Source organism: Brachionichthys hirsutus, chromosome 1 (genome assembly GCF_040956055.1).
Source record: "Brachionichthys hirsutus isolate HB-005 chromosome 1, CSIRO-AGI_Bhir_v1, whole genome shotgun sequence".
NCBI classification, from domain to species: Eukaryota; Metazoa; Chordata; class Actinopteri; order Lophiiformes; family Brachionichthyidae; genus Brachionichthys; species Brachionichthys hirsutus.
The window spans coordinates 10560669-10581753 of record NC_090897.1 but is presented as its reverse complement, the minus strand read 5'-3'; the positions used below and the strand labels follow the sequence as shown (position 1 = coordinate 10581753).

Below are 21085 nucleotides of genomic sequence, written 5' to 3'. Positions count from 1 at the left end.
CGTAAATATCCTCGCCAACCCGGACGTGAACAGAACAGACACCACGTTTATTACACGGGGCATACCTGTTATTATATACCGATTAACATGTGAAAATTATGGAACTTAAATTCCTATCCATACTTAAAGCTGAATCCCTCTTAATTCACTTAAACGAAAGATTATGTAATTTCCGCTTAAATTTTCCCTTATTATAGGAATAAATATATCAGCGATATTAAGGAATAAGCTGATTCCCATTTTAATTCGTACAAAACTCGGGTCCTTAAAAACAACAGTCTATTAAATCTTACGACTCTTAAGAACAAATGTAAATTAACGGACCAGGTTCTGTCTTTTACCTGATCTTTAGGTCCTACTTTTAGCACACTGGATAGTTAATCGCCATTTCTTTACATTAGGTACATCCTAAAATGTGTTGAGTAAAGTCAAACACACTGTTTCACAATATATATACTCATTTCATGCTTTGAAATAAGAAGATAAAATGTGATCATAGCTTCGCGCACCAGATGTTACAGGCCAAAGTATACAATTTATTAAAAAATTAATTGCGATCAACACGTTATTGTGAAGCCCAAGAGGGGAAACGCCACCGGAAGTGTTTGATTCATCCCTCGAGCTCGCGCTGCCGCTGCGACCGACCGCGGCGCGCGCTGCTTTCGGCTAGCAAGCAAGGAGGAAGGAGGCTACAGCGAAATGGCGGTGACGGCGAGACGAGCAGCGTGAACTGCTGAAGCATTACATGGATCAGATTTTACCCACTTCCACGAACGCGTTGGGAAAATGACAATGACGTCGAAGTAGGACAGCCTTTGGTAACTGTCATTACAAACGTACAGCATCTCCTCGGGAGAGTTTTCATCTCGTCGGCGGAGAAGAGAGAATCTCACCGGGAGCATGGCTTCCTACAGCAACCAGGTAGCTAAGCTAGCTGGCTAGCATTAGCCAGCAAAACAACCATTGCTGCGCGTCGCGTAACGTTGCTCGTGGGCTTGCGATGGTACCATATGCGCACAATATTCTTTACTAATGTGATGTCAGTCTGTATTTGCAAATGGGTTTGGTTGGTCTTGCTGTTTGAAACGTCTGGCTTGTCGTGTCATTGGAAATGTAAGCACAAAAAAAGTGCTTGCTAATGCTAAGCCTCATTGAAACATCAACATGGTAGTCATCAGGCCCCGGGCTTCTTCTTCTTCATTCATAAGACAGTGGTGCAATTTGACGTGTTTTTGTGTGTGATGTAAACACACACAAAAACACGATATCGTGCTGAATGTCGTATCAGCGTCAATTGCGTGGGAGATCCCGCAAGTGTCACATCTTATCTCCCAGAGCTAAGTGACAGAAAAGTGCTGCGTGTACGCATGGCCCACCTGCCCACTCCTGCGACAGGCCTTCCCCGAGTCCATGTTATTATAGCTGGTAATAACTGCATATTAGATTTGCGCTGGCTTCTTTATATACATAATAAGCGTTTCGCAGAGTGGTGTGCGTGCGATAAATCGCCGTGTCCAACAGGTATGACCAAGTAAATCATTGCGTTCTGCTACCTTAGCTCATAGCAAGCTAACAGCTTTGCACAGGTGGTATGGGTTGGGTGTACTTTTCAGCGAGTCCGCTAACGTTAGCTGATTGGCTAAATGCAAATGCGACAGTGTGGGCCCTTATTGGTAGAGAACGTTTATTTGATAAAGGCGCAAGTGGGGCAGTAAAAATAAAAGAATGCGCGTGCACAATGTTGCGCGACATTAGTGGCATATCCCGCCTGATTCCGTTTGACTTGGATGGATCTTTCTTTTTATTTTTGTGAGGAAGTTAGCCGTCATGTGGGAAGGCCCAGATTGGAGTTTAGCTATAAATGTAGATGCACACATTCAAGGTCTGAATGTTCTAGTAGTTAAAGTTTATCTTGGCGTAAACGCTCGCCATATAAGTAAAATAATGTCTTAAACCAAAGATACATGCTTCATCGGGTTCAAGCTCTGCTTAATAGTGAAGGGACAGAAAACGAATGCTTCGCTGAAGACTTGATTCTGCGTGTTTCCACGCGTCCTCCATTCCTATTGGTTCGCTGTTTAACGAGGTGAAAGTGTTTGGTCTTAACCCGGCAGCGTCCCAAAAACACTTTCTTCGTGTTTCTTGTGATCACCAGTAAAATAATATTGTTACTTTCTAATGAATAAAACATATATCCATTGAGATTGAATTATTCTACTGTAATGCTGCATTTATTGCCACTCTGCAAATGCATGCAATAATTGACATAAAAATTACCTAATTAGTCTAAACTGAGTATTGATCTTCACTTTAACAGCTGCCTAGTTTTTTCAGCTTTATAAATAAGTAAATTTGATTTCGTGGAAAAATTTGATTATTTTTTTTTCTGGTTATTTGATTTCAATGTTTCGCGTATTACAAACACTGCCGGTGTAAAATACAATGGGTATTGTAAGATCATACAATACGGATGTGAGCCGGGTAAAACGTTCAATAGTAAAGTTGATCAACGGGCGTGGCAGTCAAATAACCTCGTGCATATGAACAGAGACTAGCAATGCAAGAGATATCACTCTCCCAAGTATGCACATTGTAAAACAGGTCTGTCTGGAACTGCTGGGCCCTACACTACGTATAATGCAGATAAAAAGATGCTTTAATTTACCAACTGGGAATTCATTACAAATTCATTAACTAAAGTTTTGACAAGTTTTCAACTTAGAAATGCTGAATTAATATTGGAATATTCAATTGTTTAAAAAAACACATTGCATGTAAATGATGTTTATATTTTAATAATAACAATTGCTTTTTATAGAGTGCATAATATTGTGTAATAAAAAGGTTGATTCATTATTAATTATTGAACTCTGGTGAGATTTCCAGTCATTTATTAATCAAAGCCAGAATGCAGTAAAGAACAAAAATATTTCCTGCTTTGAGGAGGGACAGACGCTGCCTTTTAGCCAATCAGCCTGCCAAGCCGAGTGAACTTTGAAATGTCAACCTCTGAAGCAGACAACAGAATAAAAAAACTCAATTGTCTTTCACTGACTATTAGTGACTACTGAACCAGCTTTCATGATGAGCAGGCTCTGAGATGATTAACCTGAAGGACAACTTTAGTTCAGTGTTTGCGCTACATGCCTATGACATTAATTTACATGCATCAAGTTCATAAATGTAGTTCTCAGTGTGAAGATGTCTTAATCATGTGCCCGTTCAAGCAGTAAACAAACACCCATTGTCATGGAGCTGACCTGTGACTGTGTTGTGAAGACATTCATATATTCGTAGCATGTTGTTGGAGCATTGCACCTTGTTCAGAGGCACACATTTCAGTTCAGATATTTTATAGAAAATTGTGGCCTTACAGTTGAGAATAAAAGAAATGTTAATTTTCAATTTGTTGATTGGGACAAGGTCACGCTGGATGTGAGGAGGATGGTGAAGCAGGTGTGGGGGATTGTTACTGCAGTACTGCACATTGGACCATAGTACACCTACTGAGTTTTATACCATAGAGGTCAAGGTGTTAAATCATGTTGGCTGCACATCCTTCCTTTTTAGGTAATAAGAATGGCACATGTACTGCAATGCGCTGATCCTGCAATCTTCAGGGTACAAGGCAGAGTGTTATACCCTGAGCAGAGTTTAAATTAAGGTCATACTTTTGAATTCTATTTTTTGTGCTACATTGTGGAACTCTGCTTAATGAATACTTAACCAAATAGTGAGGGGGAAACTACAGAGGTTGCATATCTCCGCCTTGGAAATGGAAACTAAACATGTTAAGTGTTTAGCATGAGTGAAATGCATTTCAAGAAAAAAATAACTTGAAATGCTTTTATTTTATTATGAGTTTTTACTCTGCCTCCAACCTTAACGTGATGCCAATAATCTGCTGCAGATATTCATCAATCCTAACTGGAGAGTCCTGTTTTAATCTGGCTTCATCTACGTAACCTCTTGCCTACAGACGCTATCAACAAGCCTTTTGTCAAACATTCCTGGTACCTCTGGCTGCACTTTGAGCCAAAGGTACCAATAGCATGCTCAATGCCGGCGTACTACTGTCGGCTAGGGTGGAACTACCAGTTTTTCCTTCATTATCTGCAGATAATTTTCACAAATTGGTGATGGGAAATTGTTATGAAATGTTAAATAAATAAAAGGCCAGCCTGTCCTCCATAAATTTTCTTCTTGAGTCAAACCAACACGTTTTTTCTTAACTGTTTATGTCAAAGACATAATATTTGAATAAATGAAATGTTTGGAAAATTGCTGAAATAATTCAGATACATTGTTTTGATTGACAAATGGTCCGAAGCTAACGTTTGCAACAGCATTAATTCTGTTAACGCGAAGAGAAAAATGATTATTAAAAATAGTTTAAAGTGTAGCAGAATTCAAACATTACCATCCAACGCCGGCAAGTTGAATCAAGCTCGTACTTCAAAAGACAAATGTAATTTTTAGAATGAAAAGTAGAAGACATTGCGGGGCCTGTGTAATTGTCTTTGTTTTGGATAGATGGTTTTAATAAATTTCCATTTCAGTTTGCATTGAATTTTATCTGAGGTTTATTTCAAGTTATGCTTGACAGTGCTTTTGGTCGTTAGGATATTTAAAATCAGGGGGTTGTCCCTCAAGCCTCACATCTATCAGAAAACCCAGATAACAATCCAGATTAGTTATGAAGTGGATGGTTTTCGGGGGCTTATTGCGGACCATACGAAAGTGAAGCTGTTTCCACATTTTGAAATTGCTGAGCAGTTGCTTTCACCCGGCACCTGTCTTTTAAAAAACAAAACATGAATATCCAATATCCATTCTCTGGCCATACTGTATTTCATACTTCTAGTAATATGCAACCCGATTACATCACACCAATATGCAGGCACGGGCATGCTCCGGAGATCCGTTGAAATCTAGTCTGACTTTATTTGTCGTGCTGTTGCAGTAATTTCATGCTCGTCCAAGTTGTTCATTAATAACTGAGTACCAATTTAAGAGAACAGTATAGCTCCCCGTGTCCCCTGCTATGGTTAGTATAGAGATTGTTAAAGCAGCACACTTTTGTGGTAGTGTGGCTAGTTTATACTAAAGAGCGCAGTGATCTATGTTTGATGTCCAAGTGTAGCAAAAATAAAAATTCTTAAATGAATGGATTTTTAAATTTAGATGTGGAGGTACATGGGGAGGCGACAAGCTTCCATCTCGTCTGGGATGTACCTCGCCTGTCTCCCGTAGCAAGCAGAGAGAGGCTCCAGAAACAGCCGTGACCCGCAAGGCGGATGAGCGGCTGTTGACGAGACGATTGTGATTGTCTCTTCCACGAGAAGATGGATGGATGTTCCAGCCAGGAAATAATGAGACGACTGGAAAAAAACAACAACAACTTAAAAATACTCAGTTGTTTGATATTTGGAAAAATTAGAGTGAAAATACAGAAGCGGTGAAAGCAGTTTGTGAAGTTGCACAATGCCATCAGAAGTGTTGCGTCAACAAATGGACAATTTTCCCTTTTAGTATGACACCCACAGCTTTTAAGACAATCAGCAATTATAGCGTGACTCAGCCCACTTATGTGATGAGAGGATATAAGTAGCAACCTGAAACCATACTAACAGGATTAGAAGTCTACAGAATGACAAAATCCTGAACCTTGTTTAGCCTTTCAAGTCTGGAAGTGTCTTAAGTGTCTGTAAATTGTATTCAAGATGAAAAGAAATGTATCGTTCTAATCTAATACTACCGTATACGATGCGTCTGTGTAGTATGTATGGCTGTATGAAGGAGTATGTATAGCACACGTGCAGAAAGGGGCAAAGAGACATTCTTTCTGTTGTGGTTGCATTATTTGGCCGTCCCAAGGCAGTCGGCTTCTGGCCGGCTGGCTGTCGCTGGTAGTGCCATTTCAGCAATGTGGGCCCCGTTTGCAAAGAGGTACATGTGCTTGTGCTGCACTTTCTTTTCTCTATGCCTCCCCTTTCACGATACACTGACAGGATTAGTGACACGGCGAGCGAGTTCATGTCACCTTTCCTGCATCGCTGTGTTTCACATGCACCTGTGGAGGTATTTGAGGCCGTGCTGAAGTTCATCAGCTAATGGTACAACTGCAGTTCATTTTTCCTACTGACGGGGGTGGGTGCTTCAAGCACAAATTCTCTTCAGCTAACATTTTTCATGATAAACCAATATTCATGTGCAAGATATGTATATCTTTTTAAATAATTCAATTTATATTCCAATATTAATCATTTCCAATGCCTACACTATATTAAATAATAACAATGGGATAGGGATATGTAGTTAAATAATTAATATATGGTCGTTGATGAACAGCTGATTGCTCCGGGGTGGACGATGTATTAAGTAGTAGTTTGGGTTTATAGTACTTCAAATCAAACGTGCACATGTCAAATATGTGGAAGGCTCTGATGATATTTGTTTCATTCTGTCAAAAAACTTTTTTTTTTTCATATTGCCTTGTAAACTAATTATTTATATTGATTTCTTCCTACAGTACATATTTGGGGAATTCAGCCCTGATGAGATCAATCAGTTTTTTGTGACTCCACGATGTTATGTTGAGGTAAGGAGCCAGCCTAAATATTTAATCTCAAAGCATTGTAAAGGATGGTAATAACTGTGGACGCTTTTACACATTGGATAATTTAGAACTTCTGCTCACCTTTTAGTTTTAATTCTCTGAAAAATGTCTGATAAAGGCAGATCCTAAATACTTTTTTTTGTTTTTGTTTTTACTTGCTTCTGTTAACTTAAAGGTTTCCTCTTTGTCTTCACAGCTTCCTCCATTCAATGACAAAATCCACTGTGTTACTCAGTCTTCTGGTACGTACGTCTCAAATTCACAATAATGGCATATATATATTGTTTGCATCAGAAAATGGCTAGAATTAGTAAGTACGTCTTAGGAAATGGCATCGCTGTAGTTTTCCAAGATGTCCTTTTAAATTGTAAAGTGGACAGATTTCTTATACATGTTTATACATAAAATATGTGCAATTTATCATTTATTACCAGTAGACATTAAGCATTTCATCATTTTAAAAATACATCAGTCACTTCAATATTTCAGATTTTGAGCAACCAAATAAAAATGTAATAGCTGCCACCTGTCTTTGAAATGGTACCAGTTTGCATATGACAATTGCCTTACTTTTATTTGTATTGATTATTTAGGAAGTTACTGCACTCCTGCTGTGCCTTATATTATGGAGTCTATGGGACTGCAGGTTTGCGGTGAGTTTAAGGGGTTTGACACCCTATGACTTGACTAGCTGTTTGACATTTCCTTTAAAACTCAAAATCCAGGTTTCAAAAACTGGTGGCTTTCTAAACCTTGTGCCCTTTTCTTGCCTTCTGGATAAAATCTAGCGCTTTGCATGCTAAAGATACTACAATGTATCTTGTCTGCTTCCAAATAATGCGTTTTCTTCTCTGCAGGGCGCCAAATTAAATCAAAACTGCATTGAATTTTCTGTGATTTAAGAAAGTTTGGTTTGTTTGTTGATTTTTGGCTGAATATCTTATGTGATTGCAGTAACACTAACAACGTTCTAATTGCATTGGTTGAATAACTGCTGTGTTCATACTTAACCCCTGCAGGGTTTAAGGTTTGGGTGACCAGTCAGCTGTGACAGGATGAAAGTTTCTTGGATTTCTTGCACTTACTAATATTTATTTTTATTCATATTCACACTTTGCACTTCTGACTGCAGAGTAGCACGATATTTAAGCTACTACGGTAAAAACCTGAACTAAATAGAAGTACGTTTGCTTTGTACTCATGACATACATTTGATTGTATGTTATTGTTCTGCAGTGGAAAGCATCGAAAATATAATTATTAAATGTTTCAAAGAAATGGTGCTTATAAATATGCATCATTGATTAACACAATGAATGTCTGAAATGTCTACAATAAATGTAGTCTGACATTTTCACTTTACACGTACCTCTAAAGCCTGTAAGATACTGAAATGCACTATTTTCATTGCAGATTCCTTTTACAACTGAGAAGATTTATTAATATGTGAAGTTAAATCACTTATTGTGACCATAGAGGAATGTTTTTCCCCTCATAAATAGATTTACACCATCCACATGGTGATCTGGATCATCACCAAAAGGTTATAAACACCAACCACGAAAAGTAAAAGTGAATTTGAGTCAGTATTTGTAAAAGATTAGTGAATCCATAAATGGAGTTTTCAATGTTAAAATGTAGTATTTTTCCTAACGTCCTTCTGGATCTGATCCAGATGAAATTCGGTGGTGAGATGGACGCCCCCACCCGGAACAAATGATCCAGACAACATATAATCACAGCTCTCTCTCTTGGTTGGTTGGCAGCTGCTTGTCAAACCAACTCAAAGATTACATTTTCTCTTTCACCCTAATTGTGAAGCTCACTCTTTTATTTTTGAGCAACAGTAACTGTCCTATAAGATTTAATTATTTTTACTAATACAATCGTTTCTGTCAGAGTGGTCTGTTAATTCAGAAATAAGAACTTTATATCAAGCTTTTTAGATTGCTATTGCATATTTGTGTTTAATTTAATTATAGCATGCTATACATATTGCGCATTAATGCATATAACATGTTTCTAATTGAGTCTATGCAATGTAATCTGCAGCTGAAGATTATCAGCACATTGAGTTTGGTGTTGACGAGGTGATGGACGCCAAGGCTATTGGGGTGAGCGACCCTTTATACAAGGTGTCAAGCACACTCAACCCACAGGCTCCAGAGTTCATCCTCGGCTGCCAGTCGGCTCCAAAGGCTCAACAGACGGCACTTCCAGCTGCCGACGTCCCTGATGGAGCCCTCTTCGACTCACTGGAAGGTTCTGACTTCCAGGCCTCGGGCATGGACAATCATCAGGCCTGCCAGGACATGGATGGGCTCCCTGGCAGCCTGGGACAGCGAAAGAAAAAGAAAAAGCGACCGCCGGGGTACTACAACTACCTGGACCCATCTACTGGCGGCGGCAGCAGCAGCAACAGCAGCAACAGCAGCAACAGCAGCAGCAGCAGCAGTGCAGCAGATGGGACACCTATGGGAGCGCTGGTGAACGGGCATGCACTTGGCGGCGCACACCACAGTGCTGAAGATGTGGACTGTAAGGCCGAGCTTTCCATTCCTGGACCTGCCTCAACATCAACAGCTGCCTTGGCAGCAGCCAAGTTTGCTCCTACAGCCACTGCCAATGAAAGGACTTGTGATAGCCCTGATGACTCTTCTTTGGACTTAACAAGTGGCGCTGCCTCTTTTTCAGATGGCAACAACGCAACATCCTCCTCTTCATCCTCGTCTCAAAGCAGAGCGATGACAGAGGAGCTGAGGACTGCAGATCAGCAGCCAGATCGTTTGACTCCACAGAGTCCCGAACTGTCAGAGAGTCCACACGGCCCTTGCTCCAAGTCACCTCCACCTCCGCCTGCTGTGGCCTCCTCCCCTGTAGCCACCTATATTACGACTACTGAACTGGAGGAGAGGGAGTTGGCAGAGAGTGGTGTTGTAAATGGGATACCAGAGTCTGATAATCCTGCCAGTGCAGATGGGTACAAAGAAGACTGTGAGAGAGGCGAGCAGGTTCAGCATGCCCCCCTAGACCCTGCTGCTAAGCCTGTAGTGACAGAGCAGGCTCATTCTCCTGCAATCACAGCTGCACCTTCTGCCAGTCTCCCCAAATCCTGGGCGAGCCTCTTCCACAACTCCAAACCTCTGCCTGGAGGCCCTCAGGCTTTCGTCGAGGTAAAGAGTGTTGTGGAAGTTGTGTCTCCCTCTGTTGGTACGCCGGAGCAGCCCGAGAAAGTTGGGGAGGTCGCTGATGACCCTGTCCACGTATCAGAGGATCCTATGGCCCCTAAACTTGCAGGTATTCCATGAAGATGTACATTTTTTAGATTGAAGTGTTGTTACATTTACACCCCCTCCACTTGAGGCCAAAGTTGAGCTGACTGAACTGCTTCTACATTCTTGGGGTAGTTTTTAAATATTTGAGTTTTTAGACGGTTGGAATGAACCAGATTCCGTATTCTGTTGATAATCCCATACACTATTTCAAAAAAAAAAAATCTCAGTGGAAGGAATGAGTTGCTGCAATTGCTCAGCAACGGTTTACCAAAAGTTAAAATTACAAATTGCGATTATGATGAATAAATTCTAAATCTGAACACTAGATGGTGATGCTACATCTAGAATAACTCAAATGTTCATGCATCAGGCACCAGTTACTCAGTTAAGTATGATGTTTAAGAGGGACGACGGCATGTTTTATGTAAATGTATATTTCATGTTCAGCTTCTTTTTTTATTAAGGAAGGGACCATGAGTTGACTTGATTATTATTGATTGACTAAATGAATTCACAGCCACTAGGCTAGGTTCTCTTGCTTTCTAATATTATTTATATTTTATCTACATATATTAATTTATAATCTAGTATACCAAAGCGAGGTCTATCTACTAGTCCATTGTCTGCCGAAGTACAATATAAACGGAACTTTTTCAATTTTGGTAAATGATCTGCAGCCATTGTAGTTAAAATTTAGCAGTGTTAATTAATGAATCGCTGCATGTGAATAATATAATGACGAGGAAGTTAAGTGTCCCGCTGGTTTTGTTAACTTTGTTTTTCCAGCAATCAGCAGCCCCTCTGTTTTACATAAAGGTCTAGCAAAGTTGTCTTTGTCCCAGATATTTACCTTGTGGTCAGAGCAGACGGCGACAATGTACACACACGCACAGACACAGACACAGACACCAAAAAAGTTTGGTTATTTCCATGTGAAAAGCTTAAACAAATTGAGCCATTTACTGGGGACTACCAAACTTCACTTTACTGGAAAAAGCTACAGCAAATAAAATAGATTCTATGGTTAGCTCATATAGCTAATTTATATTAGCCAGTAATTCATTCTGGGCCTAGTAAACTCGGGTCATTGTGGGGAGTCATCCGCCAAAACGGCTCAACAGTCATTGATTGGCTAGGGAACCTAAGCTGATTATTATTCTTATTAGTCATTATGTCGGATGAAGGGGTCAGGCACTCAACTCAAGCAGTGCTGCATTATGATGCAGATTTCACAGTGTGGAGAGTACATGTTGATCTTAGTGGATCGCTATGACTCACTGGAATGTTTTGGTTTTCTTAAACAAAAGAGAAGCTTTTCCCCTCTTATAATCCTGCTATCATATACTGTTTAGTGAAAGTTTCACGGCCTGATGAATTTGTTCATAGTGACAGAGCGACTTGGTCAGGTTGAAACACAGGTTTGTGTTTCGGTCTGATAATGCAATAAGTCGGTCTTTAAGTACGAGTCACGCTCCGAAGGCGTTTTGTGTCTGTATTGTCTGCGTTCATGACATTTTTGCTCATCTAATTACAGGTCTGTAACAAGTGTTTTTCCACGTTACCATGGGAGCTGTGTTTTTACATGGCAGTCTCCCTTCCTAGGCGTGGTACAGCAAGACCCTACTCCTGTTCTGAAAATCTTATACTTTTGTAATAAGTGGAATAGAAGAAGGAACAAAATTTAGTTTAGTGAATATGAGAATTGTTATGCTGAGATATAATCTGTTATACTCACAAAGTCTGCTGAAGCTGTGTGTGGATACATCTTTAAGATTGCTGTGTTTGTTTGAACCCCCAGAACATATTGAGAATGTGAAGTTGATACATAAACCAGTGTCTTTGCAGCCGAGAGGATTGGTCAACAAGGGCAACTGGTGCTATATCAACGCTGTATCCTTTCACTCTGCTTTTTTATTTATTTATTTGATTGCGTGTGTTTGAATCTTTTCACAGTGTTTCCACATGGCGATATGGTTACCGCAACTAATTATTTTGTTGGTGCCATTCCATTTAGCCCAAGCTGATTTGCATTTTTTTTTTTTTTAAACAATCCACATTGAAACTTTTCGCCAGTATTAATTGTCGATACGTTTTGAGCTTTTGTGGAAAATGTGAGGAGAAAAGCTGAGCCTCACAGCTTCAGCGAATGTCATCCAAAGACTAAGAGCGTATCGACAATTAATACTGGCGAAAAGTTTCACATTTTGTCAATTCATAATTCAGCTCAAATTCACAAGCTATAACGCGACACGAAATTAGGACCTATTCATCCGGGATGTCAAATTGAAAAGCATTGGAGCAGCTTGTTTCTTCCTTTACTCTGAACACTCAGACTCTACAGGCGCTGGTTGCATGCCCTCCCATGTATCACCTGATGAAGTCCATTCCTGTGTATAGTGACGCACAGAGACCATGCACCTCCACGCCCATGATGGACAACTTGTAAGTCCCATGGCAGTAAACCCATTTATTGAAATGCATTCGTGCAGACATGTCACAGTCGTGTCTTTCGTCCCGATAGTGTAAGACTGGTGAATGAGTTCAGCAACATGCCCGTGTCTATTAAAGCCAAGCAGCAAGGTAAAATATTCAACTCAAAGTCAAAGTACTTTTGGTGTAATTTCTGGTAACAACACAAATAATGCATTTGTATCCACAGTAGTCGGCGAGAAGAGCGTGAAGGACATCCGGACCGGTGTCCCTTTTGAACCGACCTACATTTATAGGCTGCTCACCCTCATCAAGTCGAGTCTTTCTGAGAAGGCAAGTGGTGTTGCTTTTTGACGGACATTATTTTATATTTGACGAAACAATGCATCAACATTTTTGTATTTTTTAATAGCGTGTGGTTTGGCTACACCTTGTTTGGAACATACTGTACACATATTTCAGTTCAGACAACTCCCCCGATCCATGTCTAATACAAGCTGAGTCAGTTCCTGGTCCGTTTTAATTCAATAATTTGACTCATACTTTGAAGGATGTTTTTATCTTTTCATATGTAATGATTATGCTCATTTTGTCACGTTTATGATTAAAATATGATTATCCATCAATTAATTCCTGAATCCACATTGAATGTGTTGAAGATCCTGTTTTATGAGACAGACTGTTTGCCTGTGTATTTAATTGGCGCTGATGTCGTGGTTTTCTGAAGGGTCGTCAAGAAGATGCAGAGGAGTATCTTGGCTTCACTCTTAACGGATTACATGAGGAGATGCTGGCTTTGAAAAAACTCATCTCACCACAGGACGAGAGTAAGCAGCTTTTACCACCTCCATGTAAAACCATTCCAGAAGGCAGGTCACGCTACAACTTCATTGCAGATAGTTTTATTTAATTCATGTTAAAGGTGAAGTCCACATTATCAAAATGGACCAGTGCATTTACTTGGTGCGCCCCCCCCCTTGATTTTGCAGCAAACCAATGGACATGTGCCACAGTAAATGAAATGTAATTACTTTAACTGATGACATGTGTGATTAAGTGAGGAGTTAAATAATGAATTAGTGTTGTTGAAAGAATTATGGAATCAACAAAAATAAAATCTCAGTTAATACTTTGATGCAGCTCCTTTGGCTCTTGTGGATGCCTGCATTCTGAGGCACCGTCTTCACGACTGAATAACAATCATCTCCATCAAGCTGGTTTATACTCTCTCTAATAGCGGCCGACAGATGGAGCCTTGTCATTAATTTCCACCATCGATTTTCCATCGTATTGAAATCTCTGACTGTTTCTTGGCGATATCACTGAGTTGATATACTTAAGAAACTCTTTGACACTCTTAGCTCATCCCTTTTATCATCCTGAAAAATGATTTCAGCGTCATGCGAAGGAAAAGATCTTCAAAATTTTAATATACCTATCGAATCAAAATCTAATAATAATAAACAGCCCTCTAATCTTTGTCATTCTTGGAGTTCGCTAGGGTCTGCGTACGAAGACGTTGTCACGGTGACATAAAAGGCCGTGGTCAGAGTGATAATGGCTCATGAGAAAGATGTATTGATGAACCCAATTTGGTTATGGTCAGATGTTTTTTCTGGGACAGCACCATGGGTGATGAACTTCTTTGGTGCGTGTTTAAGAGCACATGATGCACATTTGTGTTGCGTATCAGATTGCCCACCTGAGCCAGAGGCATGATGCAATCCCCGCCGCTGAATATTGGGCGGACCACAAAACCCCTGGCAGCAACCCAGAAGCTAGAATCTTTTTGGAGGACACTCTTGACAAACAACCGTTATTACAATGAATAGGCAGCCAACAAAGATACTTTTAGGTCATTTGCAGTACTTTATCTCTGAAGTGAAATGGTTTGTCTTTTTTTTTTTTGCACAGAAGCTCCCATGCCCAACGGGCCTGAGTCCCAGGCAGGTGTGGAGGAAGATGTTGCTGACAAGGAGGAAGAAGGCAGTGAGGACGAATGGGAGCAAGTTGGCCCCAGAAATAAGACTTCCATCACTCGACAAGCTGACTTTGTACGCACACCCATCACGGATATATTTGGTGGGCACATCAGGTATGCTGACAGATGGTTTTGGCTACGTTTCAGAAATCCATTTTTCTGTGAAATGAAAATAATGAACCCTGTATTTAGTGTGTGTGTGTGTGTGTGATGACTGGTGAACTGGTGGTGGATTGTTTGTTAGTGCTTAATTTTCTTCATGCATCATTTCTCAGACCGAATAAAAATGGCCTCACCCTGTTGATGGTTATGGCTCCTGCTCCAAATTAATTCACCAGCCTTTTGGACGGAGTTGCATCAGCTTTATCGCTGCACTTCGTGTTGGCCGTGCGGCTCATTTTAAAAGTTTAAGACCTTTGTTTACGGTGGTCTGTCACTAGACATATTCAGATTTCGTCCGACTGGCATGAGAAACGTTCATAATAACAGCCGCTGTGGACCAATTGTGGTCAGAAGTCTCGACAGCAATACATGGGATACGCATTCACCAACGAAGGGCCTTAACTTTCAGACAAATCAGACAGTTAAGAACCTGTGTGGGTGTTGACTGCTCAAATAATATGTTCTGTGAGGTTCTGGTCTGGCACAGTTCTGCTCTGCTGGTTGCAATGACTTTAAGAGATTCTTTTCTCTGGTTGTGACCAGAGAGAAACAGAATACAGGAGTGAATGTTTAGAGTGTGTGGTGTGCATGCCCGCTGCGCTTGGTTAAACCCCCGAGATGTTTATTGGTGCTGTTCTGAGCAATTGGCTGTGAATTATTTTTGCTATTTGAAAATTATTTTTCTTAAGTTGTGTAGTGAAAGCATTCAATCATCAGGAGCTTAACCTGATTGTGCAGTCGGGTTAAGCTTAGAAGAGCCGTAAAAGGCTGCTCATGTGATGATTTCAGGTCGAAGTCTTGTTTTCTAACGTGTGGCTGGTTTGTTTCTTTGTCAGATCGGTGGTGTATCAACAGAACTCTAAAGAGTCGGCCACTCTGCAGCCTTTCTTTACCCTGCAGCTGGACATTCAGTCGGAGAAGATCAACACGGTCCAGGAGGCTCTAGAAACTTTAGTGGCACGAGAGTCGGTGCAAGGCTACACTTCTAAAACCAAGCAGGAGGTATGAAGAAACTAATCTCGTCGTGTATCCACTATGCAATGACAATAAAGGCTTTCTATTCTATTCTAAACTGCTCTTGGGCACAGGTTTTGACATCAGTGACAAAAAATGACAACGAATCTTTATTTTTACGTAATAGATTCAGGTCTGATTTCTGATGGATTTGTGCCCTGATGATTTTACATATCGATGAAGAGCAATATTATCTTAATTTTTATTATTGTACAAGCACGTACAAGACAGTACACAACGAAATTGCATTTATAGTGGGCCTCTGTAAACAATCCACACACATGCATATGTATTTGTAGGGGCACCCAGAGTAGTTGAGGGGGGTTGGAACCTTGCTCAAGGGCACCACTGCAGTACCCTGGAGGTAAACTGGCCCCTCTACACCCACCAGCCCCCACTCTCTGCCGGGACTTGAACCAGTGACCCTCCAGTTCCCAACCGCCTGAGCAACGGAGTCTCTAATTGTTTTGTTTGCTCTGACTACACAAGAGCTCACAACTGTTGAAGAAAATACGTGAAACCGATAATAGAGCTGGAACAGCTTGTGGAGGGAACATCTGCTTCACAGCTGTATAGTGGACAGATAAACCCATCATTCTCGTAAAAGCCCCAAAATGTAATGATTCATTCGATCTTTTATGGGCTCGTGCATTTCCAACAACACATTACTTCTTGTTCTGTACTTGCAACATGTTTTGTTTAGTCTGCAGTTACAAAAGATCTTGAGTCTTTTCATTTACGTTCTTTGATGATATTTTACGACCATCACAGTACGTTCTCTGACGGCGTCTTTCTGTCCTGGTTTTCAGATTGAGATCAGCCGGAGGGTGACTCTGGAAGAGCTTCCCCCAGTGCTGGTGCTCCATCTCAAGAGGTTTGTTTTTGAAAAGACTGGAGGCTGCCAGAAACTGTCCAAGACCATTGAATACCCTGTTGACCTGGAAATCAGCAAAGGTAGGGAGCCACACTCTGCTGAATACACCAGTGGGTTTAGATTGACCCAGCGCCTCTTGGGTCACACATTACCCTGTTTAAACTTATCTTAAGATCAGTAGTGGAACGTTCACGTACTGCATGCAAATATGTGTGCACATGCTAACAAAACTTATTCCTTTAATACGTTTTAGCCTTGAACTTATGAAACAACTATCAATTTTGGCTTTTCAGTAATGAAGACCACAAGTTGGCTGAATTAACTTCAAGTGGCAGTACGATTTATAATCTGAAGATGATACCCCAAAGAGAGACTGATCATCTAGATTAAAATGGACAGTGTTGTCTTTCTCAAGAGGAATTTTCTTTGTTGCAAAATTGGTATCATGTGTAGCTACAGGAAAATGACTGTAGACGTCCATGAAGGAATCAGACACAGATGGAATTAGGATTACAGTCTTGAAGTGGTTTTGTAAACCCCAGATATTTGTTTATTTTCCTACCATATAGCACAATATTGGCACCATCCATTCAGACTGCTGCAACTTTTCTTACTTAGCAATGTGATTTTACAAACCAAGTTACCCCACCAGCACGGAGGCCGATGGATGTGTTGCAGCACATTCTACGTCAGAAACGAAGCACTGTTGGAGAACTTCTTGCTAAAGTCACTGACAAGACTTTCTTCAACTCCGATTTACTTTCAGAGCTCTTGTCATCTGGAGTGCGGGGCAAAGTGGTGAAAGGCCAAAGAACTTACAGGCTCTTTGCAGGTACACTTGTTTTTGAAATTAATCAATGTAATCATTGTTGGTCAGACACAACCAGTTATCAAGTTGGATAAGTTGCATTCAGCTGCTCTAATGGATTTTTGCCAACTTATTTCTTGACCAGTTGTCTATCACCATGGGAACAGCGCGACGGGTGGTCATTACACCACAGATGTCTTCCACATTGGTCTCAACGGCTGGCTGCGCATTGATGACCAGACGGTGAAGATCATCAGCCAATACCAGGTGGTGAAGCAGTTTGCAGAACGCACGGCCTATCTGCTGTACTACCGCCGCTTTGACCTGCTGTAGACACACACACACACACACAGGCACACACACACACACACCCCAGCATACATGCAAGAATAGCCCAATATATTCACAAATGCACACAAAACCATTCATGCTCAAAATGCACTTGTCATTAGAGTACATTTACACATGACACAAACACACACCAAACTAATGAACAGGAACACTGCCCGACTCTCCATCCCTCTTTCCCCTGCTTTCCTGAGAACCATCTTTTCCAACACCTTCTCCTTGTCTTTTTTTCCCCCCTTTCTTTTTGTAAGAAGAGAAACAAGCTGCATTCACAAAGATTTGCCTGTGACTGCTCTCTTCTCTGTGCACCACTGCTATGTTTTGTCTTTTTTTTTTTTTTTTTAACTTTTAAAGCAACAAGGAAAGGACTGTTGAATAGACGAAGGTAGAGTTGGGGTTACCGGGTCGGACCTGAGACTCACCTCTGGCCGGGCGCACGCCTCTGCTCAGAAAGCGAACATTAGACTCACAAAGGAAGAACTGAACACCACAAGCTGCAAATGGACTGCTGGGCTCATTTCTCTCTCTTTTTTTCTTTTGAATGACCCTTTTCAGGAAACGGCCCAGATATATTAGTGTTTGCCTTTTAATAAAGGAGAACTTTTGACCTCATGAATTTGCAGCAGTTGAAAAGTCTTTGAATTTTCCCTGGTGCACTGGAAAGGCTCAGCACCAGCATTATCATGAGTCTCTCCACCTAAGGTCAGATCGGCTTTTTCTCTTCGACCGGCACCAACAGCTCCTCCACTTCCTCATTTTAGGAACCATTTGAAAGGGGAATTCCACCGTGTTCAAACTTTGGTTCTACATGTTTACATATTGGAATGTAAAAGATTCATACTCACCAGTTGTTTGGTATTTGTTGAGCAGATTGCCTGTCGACACTCCGTTGCATCAACTCCACCAAAGCTGTGCTGGGAGCGTTTGGCGACTCCCAGTCTGAGATCATTCGTTATCCATCTGGAAAAATGAGGAGAGGAGGCTTTTGTCTCAGAGTATAAACTGAATTGTATTTTACCTGAAAAGTCCTGCTCCTAATCATACGAGATATCGTTGCTCGACCTTTATTGGTTATTTAGCCATAACGCGTGAAGCAAATGCCAAACCCATCTCTTCAACTTGAATCACTGTTTCCACTGTTGCATCGTCAAACGGCTTCTCTTTGAGTAAGATTTGTTTCTGATTCAAGATTTTTAATCTCCAAAGAGGTCTATATGTAGAAGGCATTTTCCAGTATGTTGATAGCGCAATGATCTCGGCTTGTGAGTCGCAAAAAAGTGCTTTTAGTTGACTGAACTTTGACAGAGCTGCTCAAAAAGATGAGGCTGAAACAATCTACTGGACCTGTTCCAAAGCCTGTGGTGAACATGAATTTCCACACCAAAATATGTAAATAAAAGGGGCCTGGTTCAAAAAATATTGGAATCCTCTTTTAGCGCTGGGAAAAGATGAAGTGGTACGCTGAATGCAACCGAACATTTTCCTTTCTTGAGAGAGATCCTTGTTGTGGTGTCTGGGTTCAGATTTAGATAGGCTATCCAAAACAATAATGTGCTTTAGAATTTATTAACTCGGCTTTTGTGCACAAAGTATAAAATGATTAATGATTACGATATGACAGGCAAATCCTTATTTTGCAAATATTTAGGTTTAAATGTTTAAAAAAGTAAAATATGAAACTATCGGACTGAAAACTTGTTTGGTTCCTAAAAGGACTGCACTGGTTTTAATGTCTCGGTTCTTGCACTGGAGAGATCAACCAATCAAGACGGATTCCACTGCAAAACCTGCCCTTGCTTTTGTACATTTCCTTCTCTATCCATTCTTTTTTTTTTTGGTCTAAAGGTTCCACCTGTGTTTAGATGGCTTATCGGTGTAGATTGGAGCCACTCTACCCCCAAACGCAGCAGGAAGTGGGGGCTGCCTTAGGATCCGTGTCTGATGTTTTTCCACTCAGTGTGATCAGACGCCAACAATGCGTCTCGTGTCTAACGGGTCAGGGGAACGGACCTGACCCGTGCAGATTTACTGTTCTGTGGTTCAGCATTGCCTCCCAGTCCAGTGTTTGGGTAATTGGGTCTACATCTGTGCTTGGCTCTACACAAACATCCAGAACATGTGCACACGAGAATATAGTGTTTGCTGTTATTACTTTTGTTTTGTTTTTAATCATTTATTGATTGTGATGATTTTCGTTTGAATTGCTAAACCGTATTAGTTTTTTCTTTTCTTTTTCTTGTCATTGTTCATTTATTGGATTTCCCATGCCCTCGATCCATTCTGAAGGATCTCCTTACATTTGAATCGGTTTTTGGATTGAACTCACAGGCTAAAGCACAACAATTAATACAAATTTAACTCGTTTTTTTTTCTTTTCTCTATTTACATTTCTGTATTTTTGATTTCATTTTCATTCCAACCACTAGTATAAAAATCTCAGTATTATTACAAAATGAGCTGAAGTATTTCTACATGATTTATTTGTGTGCATCAACTTTCATCCACAATAAGATGGTGGTTGTCCCACAAACAAAGATTAGGGTCCCGACTGTTAAAAAAAGGTTTCTCCCATTAAATATAGTTCCACAAACAAGTGCAACAAGGTTCGATATCTTTGAGTAAAGTTTCAATCTTTATTTATTTTCAATTACCGATATTACACTTCCATGAAAGTCATAAATCGATGCCGAGCCTCGATTGACTGTCCCAGGTAAACCAAAGGACCCCTGCGTTTAGGTCCCGCTGCCTGCGTTTCCGTATAAATTCAACCTTTATTTTGCCTTTGCCATCTGAGGTCTTGAAGCCATGTGTCGTCACAGCTCAAGACCGCCCATGTAGGAAACGAAGGCATGCTGTTTAGACTGTCGGTACATCTTTACATCCGGAACAGATGTTTCAATTGTGCTTCTGATTTGAAAGTCAAATCTGAGCAAAGTGTGAGTTTTTAGTTGCATACGCCCCCCCCCCACCCCCCCCACACGCACACACCACATCACACACACTTTTAAAGGATGCGTTGAGATTTAGGCCTTTGAATGGACACCTGAGCTTTCTGTTGTATAGTTTTGTTTCAGTCTCTCGATGCTGGTCGGGAAATGTCGGTGAAATGTTTCAATGTCTCTTCAGTTTGTGCTCCTAACACTGTCTGCTGGGAAAATTTGCCCTGAAAGAAATCTATACTGTCTTTTAATTTTAAACCTCCAGCATTCTATTTTGTTAATTGTTTAAATAAAGGATTGTGCAGAAAACAGTTTGCTGAAGAGGTGTAGTCAAGAGACACCTTTGCTTTCTTATAATACAGTAAAGCATCTGCAGTCTACACTCTGGACTGGGCTACGGAACGACGTGCACGATTAAAACAATAAAAAGGCACAGCTTCTCGCTCTACAAAACCCTGCTAATTGTTTGGTTCCTGTGTCCACTTGTAACTGTGGTATTTGTTGCATGTTCAGTCTCTCCCTCCTGTAGTTGGGTGGCTGCCTCGGCCCACAGGGCTTTCTTTATGGCCGAGGCTATGCTCTCTGGTTTACTTTGAATTTAAAGCCAGACCCATGCTGAAACAGAACCCCTTGGG

At 40.8% G+C, this 21085-nt stretch overlaps 1 protein-coding gene across 1 annotated transcript; it reads left to right on the top strand.

The window, feature by feature from the left end:
• Positions 1-688: 688 nt before the first annotated feature.
• On the top strand, positions 689-20759 carry usp10 (ubiquitin specific peptidase 10). Its single transcript, XM_068742518.1, has 15 exons — positions 689-921; positions 6533-6601; positions 6816-6861; positions 7213-7272; positions 8672-9916; positions 11693-11784; positions 12227-12336; positions 12416-12474; positions 12554-12657; positions 13052-13151; positions 14239-14419; positions 15304-15469; positions 16291-16435; positions 17122-17187; positions 17309-20759. Exons 1-15 carry the CDS (start codon positions 901-903, stop codon positions 17494-17496), a joined length of 2652 nt encoding a protein of 883 aa, XP_068598619.1. The 5' UTR covers positions 689-900; the 3' UTR covers positions 17497-20759.
• Positions 20760-21085: the final 326 nt, after the last annotated feature.